This window comes from Dendronephthya gigantea, unplaced genomic scaffold (genome assembly GCF_004324835.1).
Source record: "Dendronephthya gigantea isolate DGI-Jeju-01 unplaced genomic scaffold, DenGig_1.0 000028F, whole genome shotgun sequence".
In the NCBI taxonomy this organism is placed as follows: Eukaryota; Metazoa; Cnidaria; class Anthozoa; order Malacalcyonacea; family Nephtheidae; genus Dendronephthya; species Dendronephthya gigantea.
The window spans coordinates 1,182,118-1,206,297 of record NW_021163038.1 but is presented as its reverse complement, the minus strand read 5'-3'; the positions used below and the strand labels follow the sequence as shown (position 1 = coordinate 1,206,297).

Sequence of the window (24,180 nt, the reverse complement as noted above, 5' to 3'; positions counted from 1 at the left end):
TGCTCTTTTCGCAATAAGAAAATATTCATCTGTAGCATTTTTAAGGCATACATTTTTATTTTCATTACACAATAAATTATTTTATAATTTACAATATTTCATTTCGCTCCACATTCGCTTTCCAACAATCGAGCTTTTTTAAATTATAGAATATTTTAAACTAGTTCAGGCAAACTTGTCGTCTTCTCTATTCGTTTCTCTTTTTCTTCAACAAGTATTTTCGGCATACCCCACTTGCCATTTCACACAACTCGCGAAGGCCGTCATCTGCGCCGGACCTCTGTTAATAAAAAAATACGATTTGGAAATTAGAATTTAATAATCCACGCACTGATATTATGTTACCGCGCCACCTACGAGTTCAGCATCTTTTGTAAGCCGGTGCATCAAAGGATAGTATAAGCTGAAATACATCGTCCAGAAGGCGGTGTTTTGAAAACACCTAGATGCGTGATTTGATGAAGGAACAATTTGGAGCTGTAGAGCTATCCAGTGAAAAAGCTTAGTTTAGTTCAGGTATTTTTACTGGATCGACAAGAGATGAACTCTTCCTGCCTGCCTGCATGTAAACCTCTGAGTAAGCCAATGTTTTAAAAAAAAAACTTACAATTTAAACTGGGCATGTGTTTGTATTTTGTGAAAACTATATATGGATAAAATACGTTCACGTAAACATAGATATGCTTAATTTTAACTATGAATCCATAATCCTTCCGGAGATACGAATAATCTTGTCAAATGTTTTCAACGATTTTTCTTTGTCGCTATACGTTCGACTTCATAAAGAAAGCACCTGCTTGCCGTAATCACGAATCACTTTGATTTTGTGTTTCGGAAAAGAAAAATCGTTATCTGTATTTGTATACTTTTGCGATATAAGAAACTTTATATCAGTATATTATCAGACTTTGCTTCCTTTGCAATTAAAAGTTCTCTAATGAACTGAAATTAAAGTAACTCTGCCTAAAAACGGCCGACAGAATGTTAATCGCCATCCAAGATTAATTATTTCACGGTCTTTGTGTGTACACACTTTTTCGAAAACAGTCTGCTAGTTTTCCTCGCATAAATAAATATTTGAATGTTTATATGAATATTGAATACAGCGACTATTGATGTGATGTTTTTAATATTGCAAGATGCTTAATCTAAAACGTATATATATTTGTTTCCGGGTTGTTTTAATTTCCGGCGGTGATAATGAAGAGTCAAATTAAATATAGATTTAGGCGAATTTTCAGCTGTTCAAAGAGTAATGTCACCCCATTAATGTTACCGAAACTTTAGTAAAATATTGATTACCACGTTTCTAAAAACTAGTCCCTGCGAACTTTATTCAACAGTTAAGAACCGATAGAGCTATCCAGTATATCAGTAAAGATAGTTTAGGTTTCCTCGTGTAGTAACACTGGATCAATAAGAGATGATCCTTGCATGACCTCTAGGAAGAACAGTTTAGAACTGATAGAGCTATATCTAGTATAAAGTTAGTTTAGTTTAGGTTTCCTCCTGTTGTAACACTCGGTCAAAAAGAGATTATTTTTTTACTGGACCTCTAGGAGGTCTGGACCTCTAGAACTATCCAGTATAAATAAAGTTAATTTAACACTTGATCAAAAAGAGATGATCCTTATACTGGACCTCTAGGAAGAACAGTTTAGAACTGATAGAGCTATCCAGTATAAATAGAGTTAGTTTAGTTTAGATTTCTACCTGTAGTAATGCTGAATCATTAATAGATGATCCCTACCGAACTTCTATAGGTAGAAAAGTTGGAACTGATAGAGCTACGCAGTATAAATAAAATGACCTTCGCTCAGATTAAACTTTATAATTAAGAAAGAAATTACACATTTGTTTTATGGTCTTCTAAAGTTGCTGCAATCCAGTCGCCTATATCATTTTAATTATTTATTTTTAATATACGAGAGACATGCGGACACGGTGTAAAAGAGCAAAACAATTTTACCACAAAGACGATTAGAATCGTAGCAAGTCGAATTGTAGACATGATGACGTCTCGCTGTGTCCTACAATAAACTCACGAAGGGTTTCTCAAATTTTCATCAACGGATTTTAACATTGCCTATTTAAATCGTTTTATGTATGAAAAATCCGTGCACGAGGTGTTTCGACATCCGTTTGATGCAAATAAAGTTTCCATATTTGTCGTAAGACAACAATCTCGATGAGGTGAATTGCATACGATGAAATATGAGATGCTCATGCTGTCGAAATTTAGTCATTTTGGCCAGGGAGTGATTCCACACCTACGGCCCGCAGGAATATTTAACGCAGCTTGTTATTCGGTCGACTAAAAGATCATTTTCCTTGTGTTTTGTCAAGCGAAATAGAATGTCAAACTGCAAACATGTTGAAATACCAAAAAGGTTTTTAATTTGCTTTGGTGTATTTTCAATATTTGAAATGTTTTTGAAAGCTTAACGTGAGCTTAACGTATATAAATACTTTGTCGGGGGAAAAAAGAACTCGTAAATATATTTCCTGTTAATTCTTTTTCGTGAGAAAGCAATTTTGAACATTTTAGTACATTTTTACCTCAATCAAATTTCGCTTTTTCCCAAATGCTCCACCGCCAGCAGCAAACGCTTCACTTTCGTGGATGAGGCTCGTCGCCAAAAGGACAGCAAAAACCATCAGGAAAACAGCACTTTTCATCTTGAATTCTTCGTTTTAACCTCTCGGAATACTTCAGCAAAGACTAGACACACTTTTCAATGGCAAAAACTGCACAGCAGAGCCGTTTTATAGTCGATTTATGTTAATAACCACTGAGTAAACAATGCCATTAGCAACATATCTTAATGAGTGTGTTTGTTCATCTAATATACAGGATCGTTTTTATTAATTTTACACCTCATTTTCATTAATATTTTAGATTTGAAGTGGTTCACTAAAGTAAATATATTGTAAGAGTGGGTAGAGTTATTAGAGATATGCAACTTTTAATTTTTTCCTTGGCATATAGCGCGTTTTAAAAAATATTTAGTTTAAGTGGGAGCATTTTGTTCAAATCCGGATCAATGCGTGGTGAACCTTACTTTGACCTTTGCTTTAGGAATAACTGATAGAACTGATAGAGCTATCCACTATAAATAAAGTTAGTTTAGTTTAGGTTTTCTCCTTTATAGTGACACTGGATCAATAAGAGATGATCCTTACTGGACCTTTAGGAAGAAGAGTTTAGAACTGATAGAGCTATCCAGTATAAATAAAGTTGGTTTAGTTTAGGTTTCCTCCTGTAGCAACACTGGATCAATAAGAGATGATCCTTACTGGACCTTTAGGAAGAAGAGTTTAGAACTGATAGAGCTATCCAGTATAAATAAAGTTGGTTTAGTTTAGGTTTCCTCCTGTAGCAACACTGGATCAATAAGAGATGATCCTTACTGGTCCTCTAGAAAGAACAGTTTAGAACTGATAGAGCTATCGAGTATAAATAAAGTTAGTTTAGTTTAGGTTTCCTCACGTAGTAACACTATAGATCAATAACCCTTTTCAATATTTTAACTCGCCTTTGCCATTCCAGGATATTTACAAAAACGCAAACAATGATTTTTCCGACACGAATGCAGGTGGCGAACCTTGGGAAAGCATTTCATTAAACACAACTGTCACTACTTTTGCCCCTTAACTGATTGTCACTTTAGCGATATTTTTCATTGTTATACTTATGAGAGGGAACATAAACTAAGCTTAATTTTTTATTCAGGACAGATCAATCAATTCTAAATTGTTCTTCCTTGAGAAACGATTTCTATGGAAGATTTTTGAAATTTTAACGTTTTTAATCATGTTTGACGTTCTTATAGAGAAAGAACTAAATTAACATATATATATACTGGATAGCTCTATCAGTTCTAAACTGTTCTTCCTAGAGGTCCAATAAGGATCATCTCTTATTGATCCAGTGTTACTACAGGAGGAAACCTAAACTAAACTAACTTTATTTATACTGGATAGCTCCATCAGTTCTAAACTGTTCTTCCTAGAGGTCCAGTAAGGATCATCTCTTATTGATCCAGTGTTACTATAGGAGGAAACCTAAACTAAACTAACTTTATTTATACTGGATAGCTCCATCAGTTCTAAACTGTTCTTCCTAGAGGTCCAGTAAGGATCATCTCTTATTGATCCAGTGTTACTACAGGAGGAAACCTAAACTAAACTAACTTTATTTATACTGGATAGCTCCATCAGTTCTAAACTGTTCTTCCTAGTGGTCCAGTAAGGATCATCTCTTATTGATCCAAGTGTTACTATAGAAAGAAAACTTAATTAAACTAACTTTATTTATGCTGACTCTATAGCAGATCAACTGTCCTCTCATGGGGTTCTGTTTCACACAAGGTGCCCCATCGCCCCTTTATTAGGTGAACGCCGCCGGCCATGCAGATTGTAAATTTATCTGAATTAATTAGAAGCGGTGAAACAATCTGTTGATCAATGCCTTGGATGGTAAAACGGTTCTAAATTGTATACGATAAGTTTGTGAGACAATACGAAATCGCTGATAACCTAACCTTATAATAACATATATTGCATGCTTAGTATCTTTCTGAGGATGATTTTGAATCTAGATAATATAGAATATGATACGTGGGAGAGGTCATTTTATGAAAAGCTATGTTAGTAAATACAAATTAGGCTTTGTTGTGTTATGTATCTCAGGTAATATTGGAAAAGTCATTTCATTTTGTCAATATAAATATACAAATCCTCAAATGAAGATCAGTGTGTATTTTGCCTAAAATAACTTTTGCAGAAAGACTTTTGATTAGAATCGTCAGCGTCTGGTTTCAATATCTACCTGTTCAAAGATTGGATCTATAAGTTTTATTAAATCATCCGAAATGATTTTCTTCGAAGTTATCGTGAAAAAATATTGTTCATGCATGTATAGCATACGATATTTTCGCTTGTTTATGCCAAGTTTTAACTTAACTGTCATAGGCGTGCGTAACCGTCTCTTTTGACTTGATATGTTTTATCAATTTGATGTCTTTAATATATTGTATTTATTGATGCACTTTAATGAAGTGTTGCTTTGCAATCATTAGAAATTTGCGTCTATTGTCCTGAATGAGGGTGAGGGGTTGGTGAAATCAAGTGAGCTTTCAATGTAGACACTGTGTTTCACCTACGCGTGAATTTATAGAAAAGGAGGTGTTTTTTTGAACTGAAAATTTTAAGATATCCTTTTCAGGTAGTTCAGACACAAACCACGACAACTTATATTGTAGAATACTACCTATATTAAACCATCACGTTTGAGATATCTTTTTCAGGTAGTTCAGACACAAACCACGACGGCTTATTGTAGAATACTACTTATACACTGGACAACCACGTTTGAGAGATCTTTCTCAGGTAGTTCAGACACAAACCATGACAGCTTATTGTAGAATACTACCTACAAGCGCATTAGATCATATACATATGTATTTTGCGCTATATAAATTTTAAATATTATTATTATTGGTCCATCACGTTTGAGATATCTTTCTCAGGTAGTTCAGACAAATGTTTTTAGTGAGTTTGTGAGTTTCTTGCTAACAGGTGCAAAATATAAAACTTAACAAAGCTTTTAACGCAGACATTTTCATTGAGACAAAACAAAATATCAAGTAACATGCATGCATCTATTTGCTCATTACCTGCGTATAATAACTTGTTCCACAAGATTTCCTAACAAAAGCTCCTGACAAGATTTTGAGGATATAAAATTTGGGATTATCTGAAAGTAGTAGATAAGTTAAATATTTTATATGAATTAGGTAGCTTTACATGCGACACAAGTTAAAGTAAAAGGCGTATTCCTTCGCTGAAGTAATCTGTTTGTGCCAATGATAAAGTATTTTCAACGGAATTATGACTTTTTGTGTTACACAAACATAGATTAGATGTTTTGGCAAAGAGTTTGAGCAATAAATATGTTTTGACTGCGATTTAATGAAGCGTTGGGAAGTGATAAATGATTTTTCTAGACAAAACGAATTTAAGCGCTGCTTGTAATCATCGCTGTGATGTTTTAATAAAGCCGGCCAGGTGGCACAATCCACGCATATCAAGTCTGCAGGTCACGTTATTAGATCAGAGAGATCCATACACGCGCGACGGCCACGCAGCGGCGTAGTATCGCAAAGCCTGGGGACCAGAAAAATGGTTGATAGCATTCACATCTGATTTATAATTTGAATGTTACTGATGGATAGAATATAATCATTTAGTTTGACATCAAATTCGAATTTGTCAAACGCAACCCATACAGAAAGAATGCCTGCCCGCCTGCCCGTTATTTGATTTAAATTATATGAATTATCAGTTCAACTTTCCCCAAAACAATATATTTTTAATATTCATTTATATCAACTAAAAATTTTAACAATCCTAAACTTGTAAGATTATGTATATGTTTAAACTTGTGTCCAGACTCTATCGAACTCATCATGATCGAATCTGGACATGAAAATGTTTTGAAGCCATAGTTTCGTTGATTATCTTGATTATCTTGATCTATTATTACTATTATCTTGATTATTTGTCATCCATATCGCAGTCCCAATCATAATAATGTTACACCAGTGCGTCTTCATAATTCTCTTCCCATCTTAATGCCCCAGCTTCTCGTGGATAAAGAACATTTTTCAGACGTGGATTTTCTTGCCTGTTCGAGGTTCTCTTTGACTAAGAAATAGACAATAATATGAATGAGTGGTTGTCATGATAGGCTTAGCCATGTTTCAATGATTTTTCTGGTTTGCGTAGAGTTGTAGAGCGCAGCGAAAAAGCTCTGGGTATATGCAGTACTATACCAAATAACAAATATGCAATATTCAAGTTGAAGTAGATAATAGCAAGGAAACCTAACAGGAGGAAACCTAAACTAAACTAACTTTATTTATACTGGATAGCTCTATCAGTTCTAAACTTTTTTTCCTAGAGGTCCAGTAACGCTCATCTCTTTTGATCCAGTGTTACTACAGGAGGAAACCTAAACTAGACTAACTTTATTTTTTCTGGATAGCTCTATCAGTTCTAAATTGTTCTTCCTAGAGGTCTAGTAAGAATCATCTCTTATTGATCCAGTGTTACTACAGGAAGAAACCTAAACTATCTTTACTTATACTGAATAGCTCTATATCAGTTCTAAACTGTTCCTTCTTCAGGTCCAGAAAAGATCATCTCTTTTTGTTCGAGTGTCTTTGCAGAAAAACCTAATTTCTTTTGCACTGGGTATAGTTGATATCATAGTCCTTATATTGATAACATACAGCGAATTATTTAAAAGATAAAAATAGCAACGCATTCACGACCCTTTTAGGAGGCTTTCTCTCTCGCGTTCAAATTAACAATTACAATTCTTCGGCCAAATCACGCCCTTTCAAAATGAAAGATTTTGCAATGAATGGTCGACGCACGCCCAAGAACGCCTATATAATCCACACTGAAGTTTCGCTAATGTTATAAAATCAGTTCAGACTAGTACGCTTACTTTATATTCGTCGCCAAATCTCCCAGTACCAGCAGAATACGCTTCGGACTCTTGTGAAAACACAAGTAAGCCTACCGCAAGAACGAAAAAAGCAAAGATATACGTCTTCATGTTTCTTTTTTTTTCGAGACAAAAAAAACCCTATGAAATGATGTCTTTGAGTACGAGATGTTCTCTTTTAATTGTAAGATGAACAAGTCGATGCCGTTTTATAGGTTTTGGAAATCGGTTAACCAAACACAGTAAATGTCAGGCGTTTACAAATTGTTTTTCGCATCGATGCCACATTGTCAGTTAAACATGCAAATATTTATACACAAAAACAGACGCCAACTTTTCCAACAAGCTGCCGAATCCTTTGAATTTTTACGTATACACAATAGCCCTAAGGAGGTATTAATATATGCACACCGTTTAATTTGTTTCATTCATTTCTATTTTATAATATAGCATTTCCATCATGCTGCATCGTCTCACGAACATGTGCATGCAATTTTGCATTTCATAAAAAATTAAGGCGCCATTGTTTCACGGGCTGAAGTCTAATGTCCTAATATATTTTGAGCAAACAAACTGTCAAAACGTCGACTCGGGTTGGAGGAAAAATTGCCGGTTAACGCAGGTAAACTTTTTGTAAACGGAAATTAATGATTTCTTGAACAGTGGCAGTCAGTGCCTTGCATAGATGACCTTTCGTCAAGATGTCTGTCTGCATTTATGCGCGCGGCTAGCTCATACAAATCATTGTGGTGAGCGAATTTTGAAATGAATCAAAATTCTGTTTAAGGAATAAATGCCTGGATCTTGCCACATCTAGCTTAACGTTTCCTGCATTTTATTCACACAAATTACCCCGGGGCATTTTCATTTTAAGTCGGGACACTTCATTATTGTCACCTGTAATTACATCAATTGCTTTATACATTGCCATCTACTAATTTTCATCGCGGTCACCAGCTCTGTCACACTGTCTCAGTTTTTTTAATTAAACCCTAGATCTAAACAAACTATTATAAATGGCCACTATAAGAATCATATCTTTACCAGGAGGAACCTAAAATACACAACAATAGTAACTCCTAGGAACTCCTAATAGGAACCTAAACTAAACTAACTTTACATTAGATCGCTTTATCAGTTCTAAACTGTTCTTCCTAGAGGTCCAGTAAAGATCATCTCTTGTTGATCCAGTGTTACTACAGGAAAAAACCTAAACTAAACTAACTTTATTTATACTGGATAGCTCTATCAGTTCTAAACTGTTCTTCCTAGAGGTCCAGTAAGGATCATCTCTTATTGATCCAGTGTTACTACAGGAGGAAACCTAAACTAAACCTCTTTCTTTTTTCTCGATAGAGGTAAATTTCAAAATTTATCAAATCTCAGCACTTGGTAACTGACTGTACAATGTGTCTATATGGCGTGATTATTCCCATCTGATCGAGTGCTCCAAATAGACTTCACTTCCACTGAGTTTAGGTTTCCTCCTGTAGTAACACTGGATCAATAAGAGATGATCCTTACTGGACCTCTAGGAAGAACAGTTTAGAACTGATAGAGCTATCCAGTATAAATAAATTTAGTTTAGTTTAATTTTGATACAAAATTGCGTGGTTGCAACTTACAACCTGTATAAAATTAAGGCATGTTTAATGAGAGAAATAGTTCCTTGGAGGTTTCTACTCTATTGGTTAATAAAGAAGAAACCGCAGTACAGAAAACACATTCTAATGAATACTATAATAATGGAATTTCGATTTATCCGAAGGAATAATGAAACATGGAACATTAAACATTTGAAATGAACAGCAGGTGAAGATTTTTAATAGTTTGATGATATGCTGCATAGATTAATGATATGTCAGGAAGAATACGCCAAGCCCAGGAAGACAATGACTGAAGGCAATCACAAATATTTTCAAAAGATTACCTCTTATTGATCAATTGTTACTACAGAAGGAAACATGAATGAAGTCGAGAGACATGGTCGGAAAATATTTGCGAAACAATTCACCGCAAAAAAGTCGAATCGCGTCCTACCTTTTATCAGTTCGTGCGAAATTTAAACTCTTCTCTAATGAGCCAAGATTTCAAAATTCAGTCAGTGTATACTACATTATGCGGGTCACTGTTGTGTGGGAATTCAAAAGGAAAAGTAATCGAACATTTGGGCCTGTCTTGTGTGCAAGAGTCTTGATACTTACTTTACTCCAGTAGTCAAAATCAACTAAAAAATGCTGGTTTTTTTGGCAAAAATCAAATGCATTTAAAACCACATAAATTTGACTCAGTTAATATTAATAGTTAGTTATAAACATAGGTATGTTACAAGTTCTTTACACAACAAATTCATTTAAGATGCTAGCAATTTCTCCTATTCTACAATGAACTCTTAGATTTGCTAATCCATCAGCTCTGGTCGGACCAATATTGACAATGGCTAATGGGATTTTTTGCTCATGCGCTGCAACTATAAACCTGTATGCCGAGTATACTTGAAGACTAGACCCTAGTGTTAAGACAGCATCAGACTCCTTAAGTCTTTCACGCACAAATGAGACTTTGTCATGTGGGACGCTACCACCAAAGAACACCACGTCTGGCTTGAGTAACCCACCACAATTCTGACAGTCAGGGACTTTGAAATTTTGAACAAGGTCATCACTAAGGAAGACATCACCATCCGGTCCGACAATGTCAGGCGAAACATGGAAATTAGGATTTAGTTTTTTCATTTCAACTTGAAGGTCTTCCCTTCGGCTTTTGCTTCCACACATCAAACAGATAACTCTAGAAATATGAATTGCAAAATTACATCACAAATCATGTACTTTATCCTTTGCATTTCCAAGGCAATCCTAATCATACATCATGCAACTGCCTCACTTTAGTCTGTGTGCTTCTTAAAAAATCCAGATGTTTGGTTATCGAAATCAATCAGCAACGTTAAAAGAGCTGAATATATACCTGTTTGTTGCACCATGCAACTCTGTCAACCGTTTTGACCCAGCTTTTAAGTGCAACCAATCAACATTTTGTGTCACAAGCCAATGTAACTTTCCTACCCTTTCAAGTTCTGCCAGAACACGATGACCCTGGTTCGGTTGATGTGTTGAAAATGTTGGCCAGCCGACATAGTTTCGAGCCCAGTATCTCTGCCTTCTGCTAGCACTTGTAACAAATTCCTGGTGTTCTATTGGCCTGTTTTTACTGACAGCATATAAGCCAACACCTTCAGACCTATAGTCCCTTATGCCAGATTCAGTTGATATTCCAGCACCAGTCAACACAAACAAACGTCGACTCCTTTCCACAAAATCTCTTAACTGCATCAAAACATCGTTGTCCAGACGTTTGTCAACTTTAGGTACAAATTGATTGATTGCTGTACTGCAACCCCTTGATTTTAGCAAGCTATTTAAAATACGAGAAAATCCACAGATAGATAGCATTTTTAAAAACGGGCAAGAATTCCTGTAGTTGATTCTCGATTTAATGGCTACAATCTAATTGATTCTTTTGGAAAATGACATTATTAAGCCTCCATTGTTTTGGACCGCCATATTATATACCGTACGACGCCAATACCAAACATTCATATGCATATACACAGATACTATCATATCACGTGCCATGGCATATCAAAATATTACATGATATTGTTCTAGGAATTTGATACCTGCAAAATTACGGTAATTTTTGGAAGACGTATTTCAAGAAAAGCTGTTTAAAGTGTTTCATTTAATGTTTCGAGGTTTGCAACCTGAAGTGACGTGGACTTTGAACAACTTTAATGACTCTATAATACAAAGCATCCCAATGTGTGATATCTAAACAGTCTTTGTATTTTATGTAAATTTTGTTTGCACACATTCAAGTTGAACTTGCAGCATATTGATTTTTTTATAAAATCAGTGTACTCGCCCGTGAAAACGAAACGAAAATGCTTGAAAGTGTATAAAAGTGTGCTTGCTGGTGTTCTTCTTTCGGAAGCTGTCAAGGAAACGTTTTGATGAGGATCGCTTGAATTGAAAACAAGAAGAGTAGCTTCTCTCGCGGTGACAACTTACTTATGGCATTTCAAAATTCAAGTGGGTCATCACCCGTGGATGTGAACCCTGCGTTGTGTGTTAAACCCAGCAATTCTTCTCCCGATATGGTAATTGTATTTTGTTTTTTGACACACCAGTTTGATTTATTGTTTTTGCATAGTCGCAGTGTCACTGACGATGTTGTATTCTTTCGCAAATCCCCCTTGCAAAATGCAAGCCAGTGTATGAAAGCAAGTCTGTTCTAAAAGTGTATGGTGATTTGCAAATCAGGTCCAGTCTTGTAACAAGCTGGTATATTTGCGCCACAGATTGTTTTCAGCTTCTAATTATTATATTGGTAACTCAATTACACAGCTGTCAATGGTCACAGCAAGATATTTGTTCAAACACAGTAATACCCTAGTACCTATACCAGACAATTTTACATCCAGTATATAAACAGTTTAATATGATTGGAATAAAAAGGATTTATTTGCCAAGGTTCAAGTTCAACCGTTCAACATTACATAGCTCACATGCAGTATTGTAGGCATATACTCATATATAGTTATGTACAATGCTAGTTTTAATGACATTTTACCTTTTAATCCAGCTGAAAGTCCTGGCTGTGATATATATGGTATCATCATTCCTAAGGTATATATTTAATTATTTTTGTGTTTTCCAAGCTAGTTTTCTAAGTAGTATTAATAAAAAAAATTGATCCCAAACACTACTATATGCTTCAACAGCCATCATCACTTTGTTGTAATATATATTAATGCATGCAATTTCTATTCTTTCTACACATTTAGTATCATAGGGGCGTTGTCTATTATTATCTTTGCTTGCAAGAAAAGAATTGTTTGCAATTATGAAGTAAGTTAATTTTAGTTGTTTGGTTTAATTCCTATTTTGCAATGGTATTTATAAATATCTCAAATAATGTGCCCCTACAATAAGTTATCACATCCAATAGAAATTATTTAATATATCTTTTTTAGATTCATCCATTGTTTCATCTATCTGTCGCTGATTTTTTTCTTGCTTGTGGATGGTTCATCACTACCTTGTTATGGTGGGTGAAGCGAAATGACTCAGTGGAAGCTGCAAATGGTTGCTTCTATCTTGAAATTGTCACGGAGGTTTGTTGTATGCTTTTATGTAATGTCAAGTGTCTCAACATTGTGATGTCAGATGCTTGTTGTATCATATATTGGTAGTTCATCTAATGAATTAGTTTGGATATACACCATTTCTTTTAATATTTTCCTAGATTTTCCATGTCGCATCTTTCTTCTTGACAGTGAATTATGCAACTCATGTTTTTGTTCGTATTAAACAGAGAACAAGAGACACTGTAAGCAGTATAGTGTTCTAACTTAATGGCTATAAATTAAGCTGATTAATGTACCTGGCCTGTAATCTGATTGGAGTTGAAAGTTTTCCCAGAGCGCTATAATTTTATAAGTTAACCAAACGGGTATCATCCATTCCAGGGTTCTCATGGGTTTTTTTATCGAAAGCTGTTCTTTGGTCTGTATATATTGTCATGGTAAGTTTGGAAATTAGGGTGCTAAAATTTATGGAGTTTGACATATGATTTTAGAGGATGTTTTCACCTACTCGCTGTCAAATTATCTCTTGTATTCTGCAGGGTTGGGCCTGTTTTGTTGATGTTACCAATGGTGATATATTATTCGCATCATGATTTTCTGGATTGTTCAAGGTACGTTTGATCAGAGATGAAATAAAAACAGTTTGAAAGGGCATGTGCCTTTAAATATATTATACAGTCAACAAATATAAATATCATTTGATTTAAAACTTTTCTAGATGTCTTCTTCTGTTTGACAGACCAAAAGCCCGGATGTATGAGGTAAGTAATACCATATGATAGCAGAAATCTCAGCTGTCATAATGTACTGGTATGTATACTCTTTGTAATCTTGGTTCCATTGACTTTTTAGGAAGGTGTTGAGGTGACAAATACCAATAATTATGCGTGGAGAAATTATGGTTCCCTTGTGTTGGTTATTACCCTTGGTATATCTATTGTGTTGTTGTTGGTAAGATGTTTACTTGAACCACATATCATATATATCATCATTGTATAATTAACTGCAGCAGTACTCTTCTACTGATGAATAAAATCATCTGGCATTAAACAGGGTAAAGTACTAAAATGTAACCCATATTTGTGTACATTGCAAGCTAATGTGTTAACAAGAGAAATATGGTTTGTTAACTGTCAGTAATCTAGTCCACTGATGAGTGAAATTATCTGAAATTTGACAGAGTAAAGTACTATTAAGGTGGTACTGGGCACATTTGGGTACATTGCAAGCTGATAGGTTAATCTATGTCCACATAAAGCTAAGGATGTGAATGCCCATGCAACTGAATTTGTTTTATAGCTTTCCAATTCAAAATTATGTTGTAGTTTAGCAGTTGGTTGCATAACTTTTAACTATTCTTAGGTGCTGTATTTTCTGGCAATGAAGACTTTCACTAGCGTAATAAAGCGTTCAGGCCTTTTGTCCATCCAGCAACGAGAATTGATTGAGAGTAACAAAAAGCGTGTGATGCTGTATATTGTTGTGTTCTTTATCTGCTGGTTCCCAGGTAAAATCACTAGCTTGAGCATAGATTATGAAATAGCATATGCCAGAAGAGACCTAGCTGGCCTGATCTGGTAAACTTCCTCAAATTCATCTTCATCAGTTGCTTGCTAACAGCCATTTCTCTTCCAGCATTCGTTGTGGCGTTTATTGATTTGGCAACAGAGGACCAAAATTACAATTTCAAGAAATGGTTTTTTGTCTTCTTACTTGAAGTAAGTTTGGTGCTAGCCATGCTGGAGTCTAAAGCACTATACATTACTAGAAGTTTAGGGGTAAAAACATGTTCATGGTCCTCGGTGTCATTGCACATTCATTCTGTCCAATAACTTATCAGATGAAATTTCAACTACATTGGAATATGCTTTGCGTGAAACCCCCTTCTGGCACTTTTGATTCACTATTGCTCTTTCCTTCTCCAGGGTATTTTCACTCCAATGCAAGGTTTTTTCAACTCCTTGGTCTATGGCTGGACGCGAAATTCTTTTCGTAGACTCTCTCAAAACGGAGGATCCTACAGAAGACCTTTGGTCTCACCAGACGGTTTCACAGCCAGTTTTTATGGAGCGATTGCAGAAAGAGATGAGTGACCATTTATTCACATGGGAATTTAATTGTATACAAATAATATTGACATTCAATATGACCATTCAGATTGGGACTTATTGATAATTTGTTAGTTTTGATGTGGTAGCCTTTCAAATTGGGTTCCATAATTTTCACTTTGAAAGAGTATAATTTTAGTTTATATATAATTATAAAGTAGAACTAATATATTGAGTAAAGTAGAACTTTGCAGTCCATTCACATAACAAAATTTCACTTGTTGAAAGATTTATAATACATGAAAACTTTTCAAAAGCAAAATTTTGTTATGAGGATGGAATGCAAATTTCTACTTTACTCAATACTGCTTCAGTTTGCTTTAGGACACATGAAACCGCAGGAAAATACAATAAATGTATTAGTTTTTGCCTAATGATTGGAGTGGTGCCTGGAGTTATAAGACTTATGTTGTATAATACATCAATCAATGTTTTGGTAGATTTAGTAAATTATCTGTCAGCGATGGTGTTCTTGGTGTATTGTTTGCCTCAGGTGTGATATATGGTGTCCTTCGCGATGATGGTGTTTGCGATCTGTCTGGTGTTGCCTGTGAGATACGTCGAGGTGAAGGTGAGTAACTTGACCTCAATGCTTTGTCGGTTCCGAGTCTAATACCTAGTCTCTCAGAGGCCAACCTTTGGGCAGCTGGGGACATATTGCTTAGTCTTTCCGAAGTATTTTTATTTCGTGGTGATCTAAAAGTGAAATGCAAGTTGTTTAGCAAAATCTTCAAAGGTATAATTGCCAATGTGATGAAAATATAGTTTGATTCATTTCAAAAGAGTACTATTTCAAAAACAATGATCAACTACTGGTATTTCATTTTATTGCACATACTTCCCAAAGGCTGATGCTGCAAGTGCCTGTCGTCTCTCCTCGCGATGCCTTTTACTTGCTTTATCTGCCAACTTCAATGCCAGCACCTCTCGCTGTTTCGGTGCAGGGATCTTAAACGTGGGACCTGGGGTTGAATCTACGGCAACATCGCCCGCATCCAATCGGAATGGAGTTCCTTCGATGGTTCCCCACGTCATCAATGGAGATGCATCTACACCTAGGAAAGGAAATTCTAAGATAAACACAAAAGTGGCTGACATGGGATAATTTTGGTGCATTACTTGGCCTCTGTTGGAAACTTCTGAAAGGTTCCATGGTTTCTTACCTGGGGCAGGAGATGGGGTAGCCACAAATCGAAAACCTTTCACATTTGGTGTTTCACTTCCACCAATTTCTTTACCATCCACTCCAATTTTCCCTTTTTGTCCCATAGCTTGACTTTCCGCAGCTTTACTCATCGAGTCGTCGGTTGCCTTTTCCTTAAAAATATCCTCAGTCAATCTTGTGTTACTGTGTCTAATCTCTCGTTCTTGCAATTTCTCCCTGGCTATGGACTCCTCAGCAGTCAAGGTTGAACACTCAGGAATGTACATTAGAGCATTTTTATTAGTGTACTCCCAATTTTCAAGATTTGCTGGCCTTTCAGCCAGCTTTAGTTGGTCGCCTTCCTTTCCCTCAGGGAGAGCAAGCCTCTGTTGTGCTAGCAGAGCATGTTCTTTTTCCTTCTCATAAAGCCAGGCGTGCTTCTCTTTGTTCTTTTGCAGCGTATTTTCCATAATCTTCTCAAACGATGCATTATCCTCGCTTGTGTGCTTGGCGAGAAATTTATCAAGGGAAATGTTTTTGGATGTTTGGTCTTTGTCATGTTGTTCAAATTGTTTTCCTTCATTCATGTCCCAGGTTGAACCTGGCGTACTACCAGGATGTTCATCGGTCGGTTCCCAATGTTTTCCGGTTGGTGGTCTTTCAAAGCTTGCTGGTGTCGGCGCTATTTGTGGGAGAAATGATATTGTATAATAATATTTATTGTAATTAACCATTCAATTGTTGTTACCCAAGAAGTGGCCAAGTGCATAGAACATATACATATGAAGGCACCATCAGATACAGTGTAGCTAGGTTCATGTGATGTTGGTGCTGACAAAGTTGGTGCCGATTAAATTATGGCAAGGACAATCGTCTGGCATTGAACAGAGGTGTCGCTCTACTTACGAGGGGCACCAGCTGGAGTGAGAAGGATGTTATATTGTGAGGACAACGCTCGTAGTGTTTCGACATCGTCCCTTTTCACCGCATCAAGGTACCGATTTTGAGCTTTTAGTTTCGTGACTTTGGGAAAGAAATCCCTCTCGATAATATTCTCGATCGACTAAACAAAACGTATGAGAGCAAAATATAAACACGAAACAATTGATTTTCGGAGGGGTTTAAAAAAAAGACAGGCAGAATTGTGTTAGAAAATATGGTAAACCTTTATATACAAGTCTTCATCGAGTATTTTATCATTTTTATGTTCCTTCGTAGTTTTTGGGCCAGACTCGTCAACGATTTGTAATTCCTTGCTGCTGTCAGATTTCAACAAAGCCATGGTATGTATTCAACATGCAGATTTTAATAACGAAAAAACCGCAAGATAACGTTGTAAAAACGTTGGATCGCCGTTTTTCTCAGTACATTTTTAAACATTTTTTTACAATTTCACAACACAAACAAGTAACAATGTGAAGTTAGCCTCAGATTCGGCCCGGCCTCATCATAGAATATTGGTTAGCGCCACTGAGCTATATACCTTCTGATCGGAAGTTGAAACTAAGTCACTAAGGGTAAGTCTTACCATTTTGGCCAATTTTGACCACTTTTTCATTGTTCCAAAAACCAACCAAATGTGCTCTAAACTGAAAGATATTAGTCTTGGGAAGCCATTTTTAGCATTTTAAGACAGTTTCTGAACAGTTGACAATGTCATCAAAATTGACCAAAATGCTAAGAAACTGCCAACGATGACCTTCTCGGAGCAGAACAAAAGCTATTCGGAGGCATGTCATTTAGTGTTATCATTTAACTGGACTTTGTGAGAGTTTTCTTGCAAAATGTTTGCCAAGGTAACTATTATAAGAGATCATAAAGGCCTTGTAATGTTTCTCATGGTATACTGATCTGTGTTGTTTTCTGTGATTAAGTGATGTTTTTCTTCATGTTGTTTATCACTGAAGCTAAAGAATTGAGATACAACAATCTTTGACTGACTTTAGGTGTAAGACGTTCGCCCAGCTATTGTAGACCGCATGGAATCGATTCAAGTCCTTTAAAAATTTGTGAATCAAGATGAGAATGAACTTAGTGAATCGGTAATTGCTGCTATATGTTTTGGCTAAAATATTAAAAAAACTGTTGTATGTCTCTAAAACAAAGGAGCTTATATTTATGATACCAAAAAGTATAGGATTGTTTGACATCAGAAATACAAAGAATTCGGCACACAGCGACAATTCAAAAGACAACTTTTTTCTAGGCTTTTAGCGATTCGTTTTTAGTAACATCGCTCACGATGATGTTCGGAGTTGATCGGCATGTTGTCGTACATTATCATACCACGTGATCTGCTATGATCACATGGTAATTATCGCCTATAAAAGTAATCTCAACGTTAAAAAAAAATTTCTTTAATTAGGTGGCGATCGAAGGTGGACAGCAAGATCGAAGCTCAGCAAGATTGAAGGTTGTTCGAGGAAGAAGGAGTTCGCCGTTGACTAAAAGGTGGGTTCCGGCGATTATATGCGTAATCTGCGGTTGCTTTGTCCGACCCCAGTAGGGGGACCGTTTGCCTAGAGCGTTTTGGTCCCCCGCACGCTGCTAGTTGACTAGTTCCCACTTGTAGGCCTTTACACTAATCTACGGGAAGGCCGTAGGCCTTCCTTAAGGAGTACAGTGTAGCTGAGCCGAACCCTTTTTTTTCGTTGTATATAGGTTTATCTGAACAGCTAGTTGTCAAGATGAACGTGAAGAGAAAAAAGATGAAATAGAAGACTCGCCCGGCCAAATTCAAAATGGCGATGCCAAAGAAAACCATGCACGTGGACCGTTCGCGGACCTTTCTGAGCAAGATTGTTGTGCTGTCTGGTTAAAGTTAAGTATTTTACTTTGATGTTTGTGTGCCTTCTGCTAATTGTTGGCCAGAAATAACAAAAAGCCATATACAATATGAAATATTCTGCGTACAAGGTTATGAAATATTCTGCGTACAAAGTTTCGAGTTTAATTCTGCTTGCAATGATAATTTTTTTAGTACTGAAAATTTATGTCATGAGCAACTTCCGCACCCATAGACTGTAGCAGAACTGAACATTTTGTTATTAACGTTTATCTCAACAGCCAGTTATCAAGACGAACGTCAAGAGAACAGTTGAAATAGAAAATAGAAATCAGTTCAAGACTCGCCCGGCCGCCGAATTCAAAATGGCGATCCCATCCACGTGGACCGTTCGCGGACTTTTCTGAGCAAGATTGTTGTGCTGTCTGGTCAAAGTTAAGTATTTTACTTTGATGTTTGTGTGCCTTCTGCTAATTGCTGGCCAGAAATAACAAAAAGCCATATACAATATGAAATATTCTGCGTACAAGGTTATCTAAAGTTTCGAGCTTAATTCTGGCTGCAATGATGATAATTTTTTACTGAAAATTTATTTCATGAGCAATTTCCACACCCATAGACTACTGAAGCAGAACTGAACATTTTGTCATTAACGTTTATCTCAACCGCCAGTTATCAAGACGAACGTCAAGAGAACAGTTGAAATAGAAAATAGAAATCAGTTCAAGACTCGCCCGGCCGCCGAATTCAAAATGGCGATCCCATACACGTGGACCGTTCGCGGACCTTTCTGAGCAAGATTGTTGTGCTGTCTGGTCAAAGTTAAGTATTTTACTTTACTGTTGTGTCTTGTGTCTTTTGTGCCTTTTGCTAAAACTAAACAAAAATTAAGATAGTTGAAAATGCAATTTTATATTAAATAATGTCTTCTTATATTCAAGATTTTCCTTGGTCAAGAGTGCAACATGAGCTGTAGATATGAACTTTACTGTCAGATGAACATTGGAAGTGACAAGATTTCTGCTCAAAGGTAATTCGATTGTTCCTTCAAAAGTTACATCAGCCTTGCAGCTGAAATTCTTGTAGTGACCTTGTAATACATATCAACTGCCCGGGTATATATTTTGTTATTTAGTATAAGGGGGAATTTGCTGCAACTAGGATCTTTTTTTGGAAAATCGTCAGGCAGTCACAAATTTTGTTAAGATTACTAAGTTAACATTGCTTCTATGCTCACTATATGTCACCAGTAATAAATTCCTGTGGTGGTCTTTAAATAAATATAGCAACCATAGTTATATGTTGAGGGATGAAGTATAACCATAATTAAGATAGTTGAAAATGGAATTTTATATTAATCATGTCTTCTTATTTATATATCTATATTCAAGATTTTCCTTGGTCAAGAGTGCAACATGAGCTGTCGATATGAACTTTACTGTCAGATGAACATTGGAAATGACAAGATTTCTGCGTAAAGGTAATTCGATTGTTCCTTCAAAAGTTATATTAGCCTTGCAGCTGAAATTCTTGTAGTGACCTTGTAATACACATCAACTGCCCGGGTATATATTTTGTTATTTAGTATAAGGGGGAATTTGCTGCAACTAGGATTTTTTTTTGGAAAATCCTCAGGCAGTCACAAATTTTGTTAAGATTACTAAGTTAACATTGCTTCTATGCTCACTATATGTCACCAGTAATAAATTCCTGTGGTGGTCTTTAAATAAATATAGCAACCATAGTTATATGTTGAGGGATGAAGTATAACCATAATTAAGATAGTTGAAAATGGAATTTTATATTAATCATGTCTTCTTATTTATATATCTATATTCAAGATTTTCCTTGGTCAAGAGTGCAACATGAGCTGTCGATATGAACTTTACTGTCAGATGAACATTGGAAATGGAACATTGAAATATAATTGGCATAAAACAGATGACTAAAGTAAGATAATGAGTAATATCTTTTAATAATGATGTCAGGTTGAAAATACAAACTTTGCTGCCACTTTTTGCCTAAAAGGATTGATGAAATGCTTTTTCTCTTTAGAATGAATGAAGTTGAAGAAAGTTAAAAGGCACCCCTGAAGAACCTGAATTATTTTAGCCCTATCCTAGATTCATTAATTAATATATTTTAGTGTGTGATAACATGTGTGAAATGTGATCAATTATGTGACAATTTTCAAAACTTGGATTTATAAAGAGAAATTATTCTTTGTAAAGTTTAAGAAGTAAACCTTTTTTGTCTGGTGGTGTTAGTGTTTTGATTTTGCATGTTTTTCTGTGTGCTTTCACAATCGAAAAGATTTTGGCAGTTGCTTCTAAATGTTTTTTGAAAAGTTTAAGAAGAAACTTGATTTTTGTCTTGTGGTGTTTGTTGTTTCGATTTTGCATGTTTTTCCGTGTGCTTTCACAATTGAAAAGATTTTGGCAGTTGCTTCTAAATGTTTTTTGAAAAGTTTAAGAATTGAAAAGTTTAAGAAGAAACTTGATTTTTGTCTTGTGGTGTTTGTTTCGATTTTGCATGTTTTTCCTTGTGCTTTCACAATTGAAAAGATTTTGGCAGTTGCTTTGGCTTTTTCTTATACTTCTTTTCTCTTTAATTTCTTCTTAGTATTAGTTAGTTTTTTTTCTAAATATATTTTCTCTTATTATTTTTTTGATGAAATTCTTTTTTTTACTTTAGTGTTGAAGAAAGTTGAAAGGCACCCAGATTCATTAATTCATATATTTTAGTGTGAAATGTGATGAATTATGTGACAATTTTCAAAACTTCAATTTATAAAGATAACTTTTTTCTTTGTAAAGTTTAAGAAGTAAACCTTTTTCATCTGGTGGTGTTAGTGTTTTTATTTTGCAAGTTCTTCAGTGTGACTTGACGATTCTAAATTAAACCTCTTAGTATTTTTAAGTATTTTTTCTAAATTGAAAAAAAAACCTGTTAGTATTATCTTCTATTTATGTCTATTTATCTTCTATGTATTATCTTCTACTTAGTTTTCTTTCTCTAGTTTTTTTCTCTCTCTAGTTTCTTTTACTCTAGTTTTTACTTCTATTTCTCTAGTGTTTTTTCTACTTAGTTTTTTTTCTCTAGTTTCTTTTCTCCTCTTCTACTTAGTTTTCTTTCTCTAGTTTTTTTTTCTCTCTAGTTTCTTTTACTCTAGTTTTTACTTCTTTCTCTAGTGTTTTTTCTACTTAGTTTTTTTTCTCTAGTTTCTTTTCTCCTCTTCTACTTAGTTTTCTTTCTCTAGTTTTTTTTCTCTCTAGTTTCTTTTACTCTAGTTTTTACTTCTATTTCTCTAGTGTTTTTTCTACTTAGTTTTTTTTCTCTAGTTTCTTTTCTCCTCTTCTACTTAGTTTTCTTTCTCTAGTTTTTTTTTCTCTCTAGTTTCTTTTACTCTATTTTTACTTCTATTTCTCTAGTGTTTTTTCTACTTAGTTTTTTTCTCTAGTTTCTTTTCTCCTCTTCTACTTAGTTTTCTTTCTCTAGTTTTTTTTCTCTCTAGTTTCTTTTACTCTAGTTTTTACTTCTATTTCTCTAGTGTTTTTTCTACTTAGTTTTTTCTCTAGTTTCTTTTCTCCTCTTCTACTTAGTTTTCTTTCTCTAGTTTTTTTTTCTCTCTAGTTTCTTTTACTCTAGTTTTTACTTCTATTTCTCTAGTGTTTTTTCTACTTAGTTTTTTTTCTCTAGTTTCTTTTCTCCTCTTCTACTTAGTTTCTTTCTCTAGTTTTTTTCTCTCTAGTTTCTTTTACTCTAGTTTTTACTTCTATTTCTCTAGTGTTTTTTCTACTTAGTTTTTTTCTCTAGTTTCTTTTCTCCTCTTCTACTTAGTTTTCTTTCTCTAGTTTTTTTTTCTCTCTAGTTTCTTTTACTCTAGTTTTTACTTCTATTTCTCTAGTGTTTTCTACTTAGTTTTTTTTCTCTAGTTTCTTTTCTCCTCTTCTACTTAGTTTTCTTTCTCTAGTTTTTTTTTCTCTCTAGTTTCTTTTACTCTAGTTTTTACTTCTATTTCTCTAGTGTTTTTTCTACTTAGTTTTTTTCTCTAGTTTCTTTTCTCCTCTTCTACTTAGTTTTCTTTCTCTAGTTTTTTTTTCTCTCTAGTTTCTTTTACTCTAGTTTTTACTTCTATTCTCTAGTGTTTTTCTACTTAGTTTTTTTCTCTAGTTTCTTTTCTCCTCTTCTACTTAGTTTTCTTTCTCTAGTTTTTTTTTCTCTCTAGTTCTTTTACTCTAGTTTTTACTTCTATTTCTCTAGTTTTTTCTACTTAGTTTTTTTCTCTAGTTTCTTTTCTCCTCTTCTACTTAGTTTTCTTTCTCTAGTTTTTTTTCTCTCTAGTTTCTTTTACTCTAGTTTTTACTTCTATTTCTCTAGTGTTTTTTCTACTTAGTTTTTTTTCTCTAGTTTCTTTTCTCCTCTTCTACTTAGTTTTCTTTCTCTAGTTTTTTTTCTCTCTAGTTTCTTTTACTCTTTTTTACTTCTATTTCTCTAGTGTTTTTCTACTTAGTTTTTTTTCTCTAGTTTCTTTTCTCCTCTTCTACTTAGTTTCTTTCTCTAGTTTTTTTTTCTCTCTAGTTTCTTTTACTCTAGTTTTTACTTCTATTTCTCTAGTGTTTTTTCTACTTAGTTTTTTTCTCTAGTTTCTTTTCTCCTCTTCTACTTAGTTTTCTTTCTCTAGTTTTTTTTCTCTCTAGTTTCTTTTACTCTAGTTTTTACTTCTATTTCTCTAGTGTTTTTCTACTTAGTTTTTTTTCTCTAGTTTCTTTTCTCCTCTTCTACTTAGTTTTCTTTCTCTAGTTTTTTTTTCTCTCTAGTTTCTTTTACTCTAGTTTTTACTTCTATTTCTCTAGTGTTTTTTCTACTTAGTTTTTTTTCTCTAGTTTCTTTTCTCCTCTTCTACTTAGTTTTCTTTCTCTAGTTTTTTTTCTCTCTAGTTTCTTTTACTCTAGTTTTTACTTCTATTTCTCTAGTGTTTTTTCTACTTAGTTTTTTTTCTCTAGTTTCTTTTCTCCTCTTCTACTTAGTTTTCTTTCTCTAGTTTTTTTTCTCTCTAGTTTCTTTTACTCTAGTTTTTACTTCTATTTCTCTAGTGTTTTTCTACTTTTTTTTCTCTTAGTTTTTTTTCTCTAGTTTCTTTTCTCCTCTTCTACTTAGTTTTCTTTCTCTAGTTTTTTTTCTCTCTAGTTTCTTTTACTCTAGTTTTTACTTCTATTTCTCTAGTGTTTTTTCTACTTAGTTTTTTTCTCTAGTTTCTTTTCTCCTCTTCTACTTAGTTTTCTTTCTCTAGTTTTTTTTCTCTCTAGTTTTTTTACTCTAGTTTTTACTTCTATTTCTCTAGTGTTTTTTCTACTTAGTTTTTTTCTCTAGTTTCTTTTCTCCTCTTCTACTTAGTTTTCTTTCTCTAGTTTTTTTTCTCTCTAGTTTCTTTTACTCTAGTTTTTACTTCTATTTCTCTAGTGTTTTTTCTACTTA

General features: G+C 34.6%; 3 protein-coding genes and 3 long non-coding RNA genes across 6 annotated transcripts; 3 read left to right on the top strand and 3 right to left on the bottom strand.

Annotated features, from left to right (window-relative positions):
* Positions 1-35: 35 nt before the first annotated feature.
* Positions 36-2,756, bottom strand: LOC114523716. Its single transcript, XR_003687050.1, has 2 exons — positions 2,560-2,756; positions 36-280 (listed from the first exon to the last, which is right to left on the bottom strand). It is a non-coding gene; the product is annotated as an uncharacterized LOC114523716 (long non-coding RNA).
* A 6,484-nt stretch (positions 2,757-9,240) lies between these two features.
* On the bottom strand, positions 9,241-11,266 carry LOC114523636 (NAD-dependent protein lipoamidase sirtuin-4, mitochondrial-like). The gene is made up of 2 exons (XM_028544620.1): positions 10,484-11,266; positions 9,241-10,306 (listed from the first exon to the last, which is right to left on the bottom strand). Exons 1-2 carry the CDS (start codon positions 10,966-10,968, stop codon positions 9,853-9,855), a joined length of 939 nt encoding a protein of 312 aa, XP_028400421.1. The 5' UTR covers positions 10,969-11,266; the 3' UTR covers positions 9,241-9,852.
* A 54-nt stretch (positions 11,267-11,320) lies between these two features.
* Positions 11,321-15,004, top strand: LOC114523635 (transmembrane protein 116-like). The gene is made up of 12 exons (XM_028544619.1): positions 11,321-11,675; positions 12,161-12,204; positions 12,363-12,426; positions 12,552-12,692; positions 12,824-12,907; positions 13,047-13,102; positions 13,205-13,276; positions 13,384-13,426; positions 13,518-13,616; positions 14,028-14,172; positions 14,301-14,383; positions 14,591-15,004. The coding sequence occupies exons 1-12, from the start codon at positions 11,589-11,591 to the stop codon at positions 14,756-14,758; spliced, it is 1,086 nt and encodes a 361-aa protein (XP_028400420.1). The 5' UTR covers positions 11,321-11,588; the 3' UTR covers positions 14,759-15,004.
* Positions 15,005-15,030: 26 nt separating this feature from the next.
* LOC114523634 (splicing factor ESS-2 homolog) lies at positions 15,031-17,369 on the bottom strand. The gene is made up of 5 exons (XM_028544618.1): positions 17,083-17,369; positions 16,824-16,980; positions 15,937-16,599; positions 15,612-15,828; positions 15,031-15,469 (listed from the first exon to the last, which is right to left on the bottom strand). The coding sequence occupies exons 1-5, from the start codon at positions 17,197-17,199 to the stop codon at positions 15,199-15,201; spliced, it is 1,425 nt and encodes a 474-aa protein (XP_028400419.1). The 5' UTR covers positions 17,200-17,369; the 3' UTR covers positions 15,031-15,198.
* A 385-nt stretch (positions 17,370-17,754) lies between these two features.
* LOC114523637 lies at positions 17,755-18,695 on the top strand. The gene is made up of 3 exons (XR_003687044.1): positions 17,755-17,959; positions 18,283-18,368; positions 18,579-18,695. It is a non-coding gene; the product is annotated as an uncharacterized LOC114523637 (long non-coding RNA).
* Positions 18,696-20,161: 1,466 nt separating this feature from the next.
* LOC114523858 lies at positions 20,162-20,900 on the top strand. Its single transcript, XR_003687061.1, has 3 exons — positions 20,162-20,182; positions 20,544-20,652; positions 20,758-20,900. It is a non-coding gene; the product is annotated as an uncharacterized LOC114523858 (long non-coding RNA).
* The last annotated feature ends 3,280 nt before the right edge of the window (positions 20,901-24,180 follow it).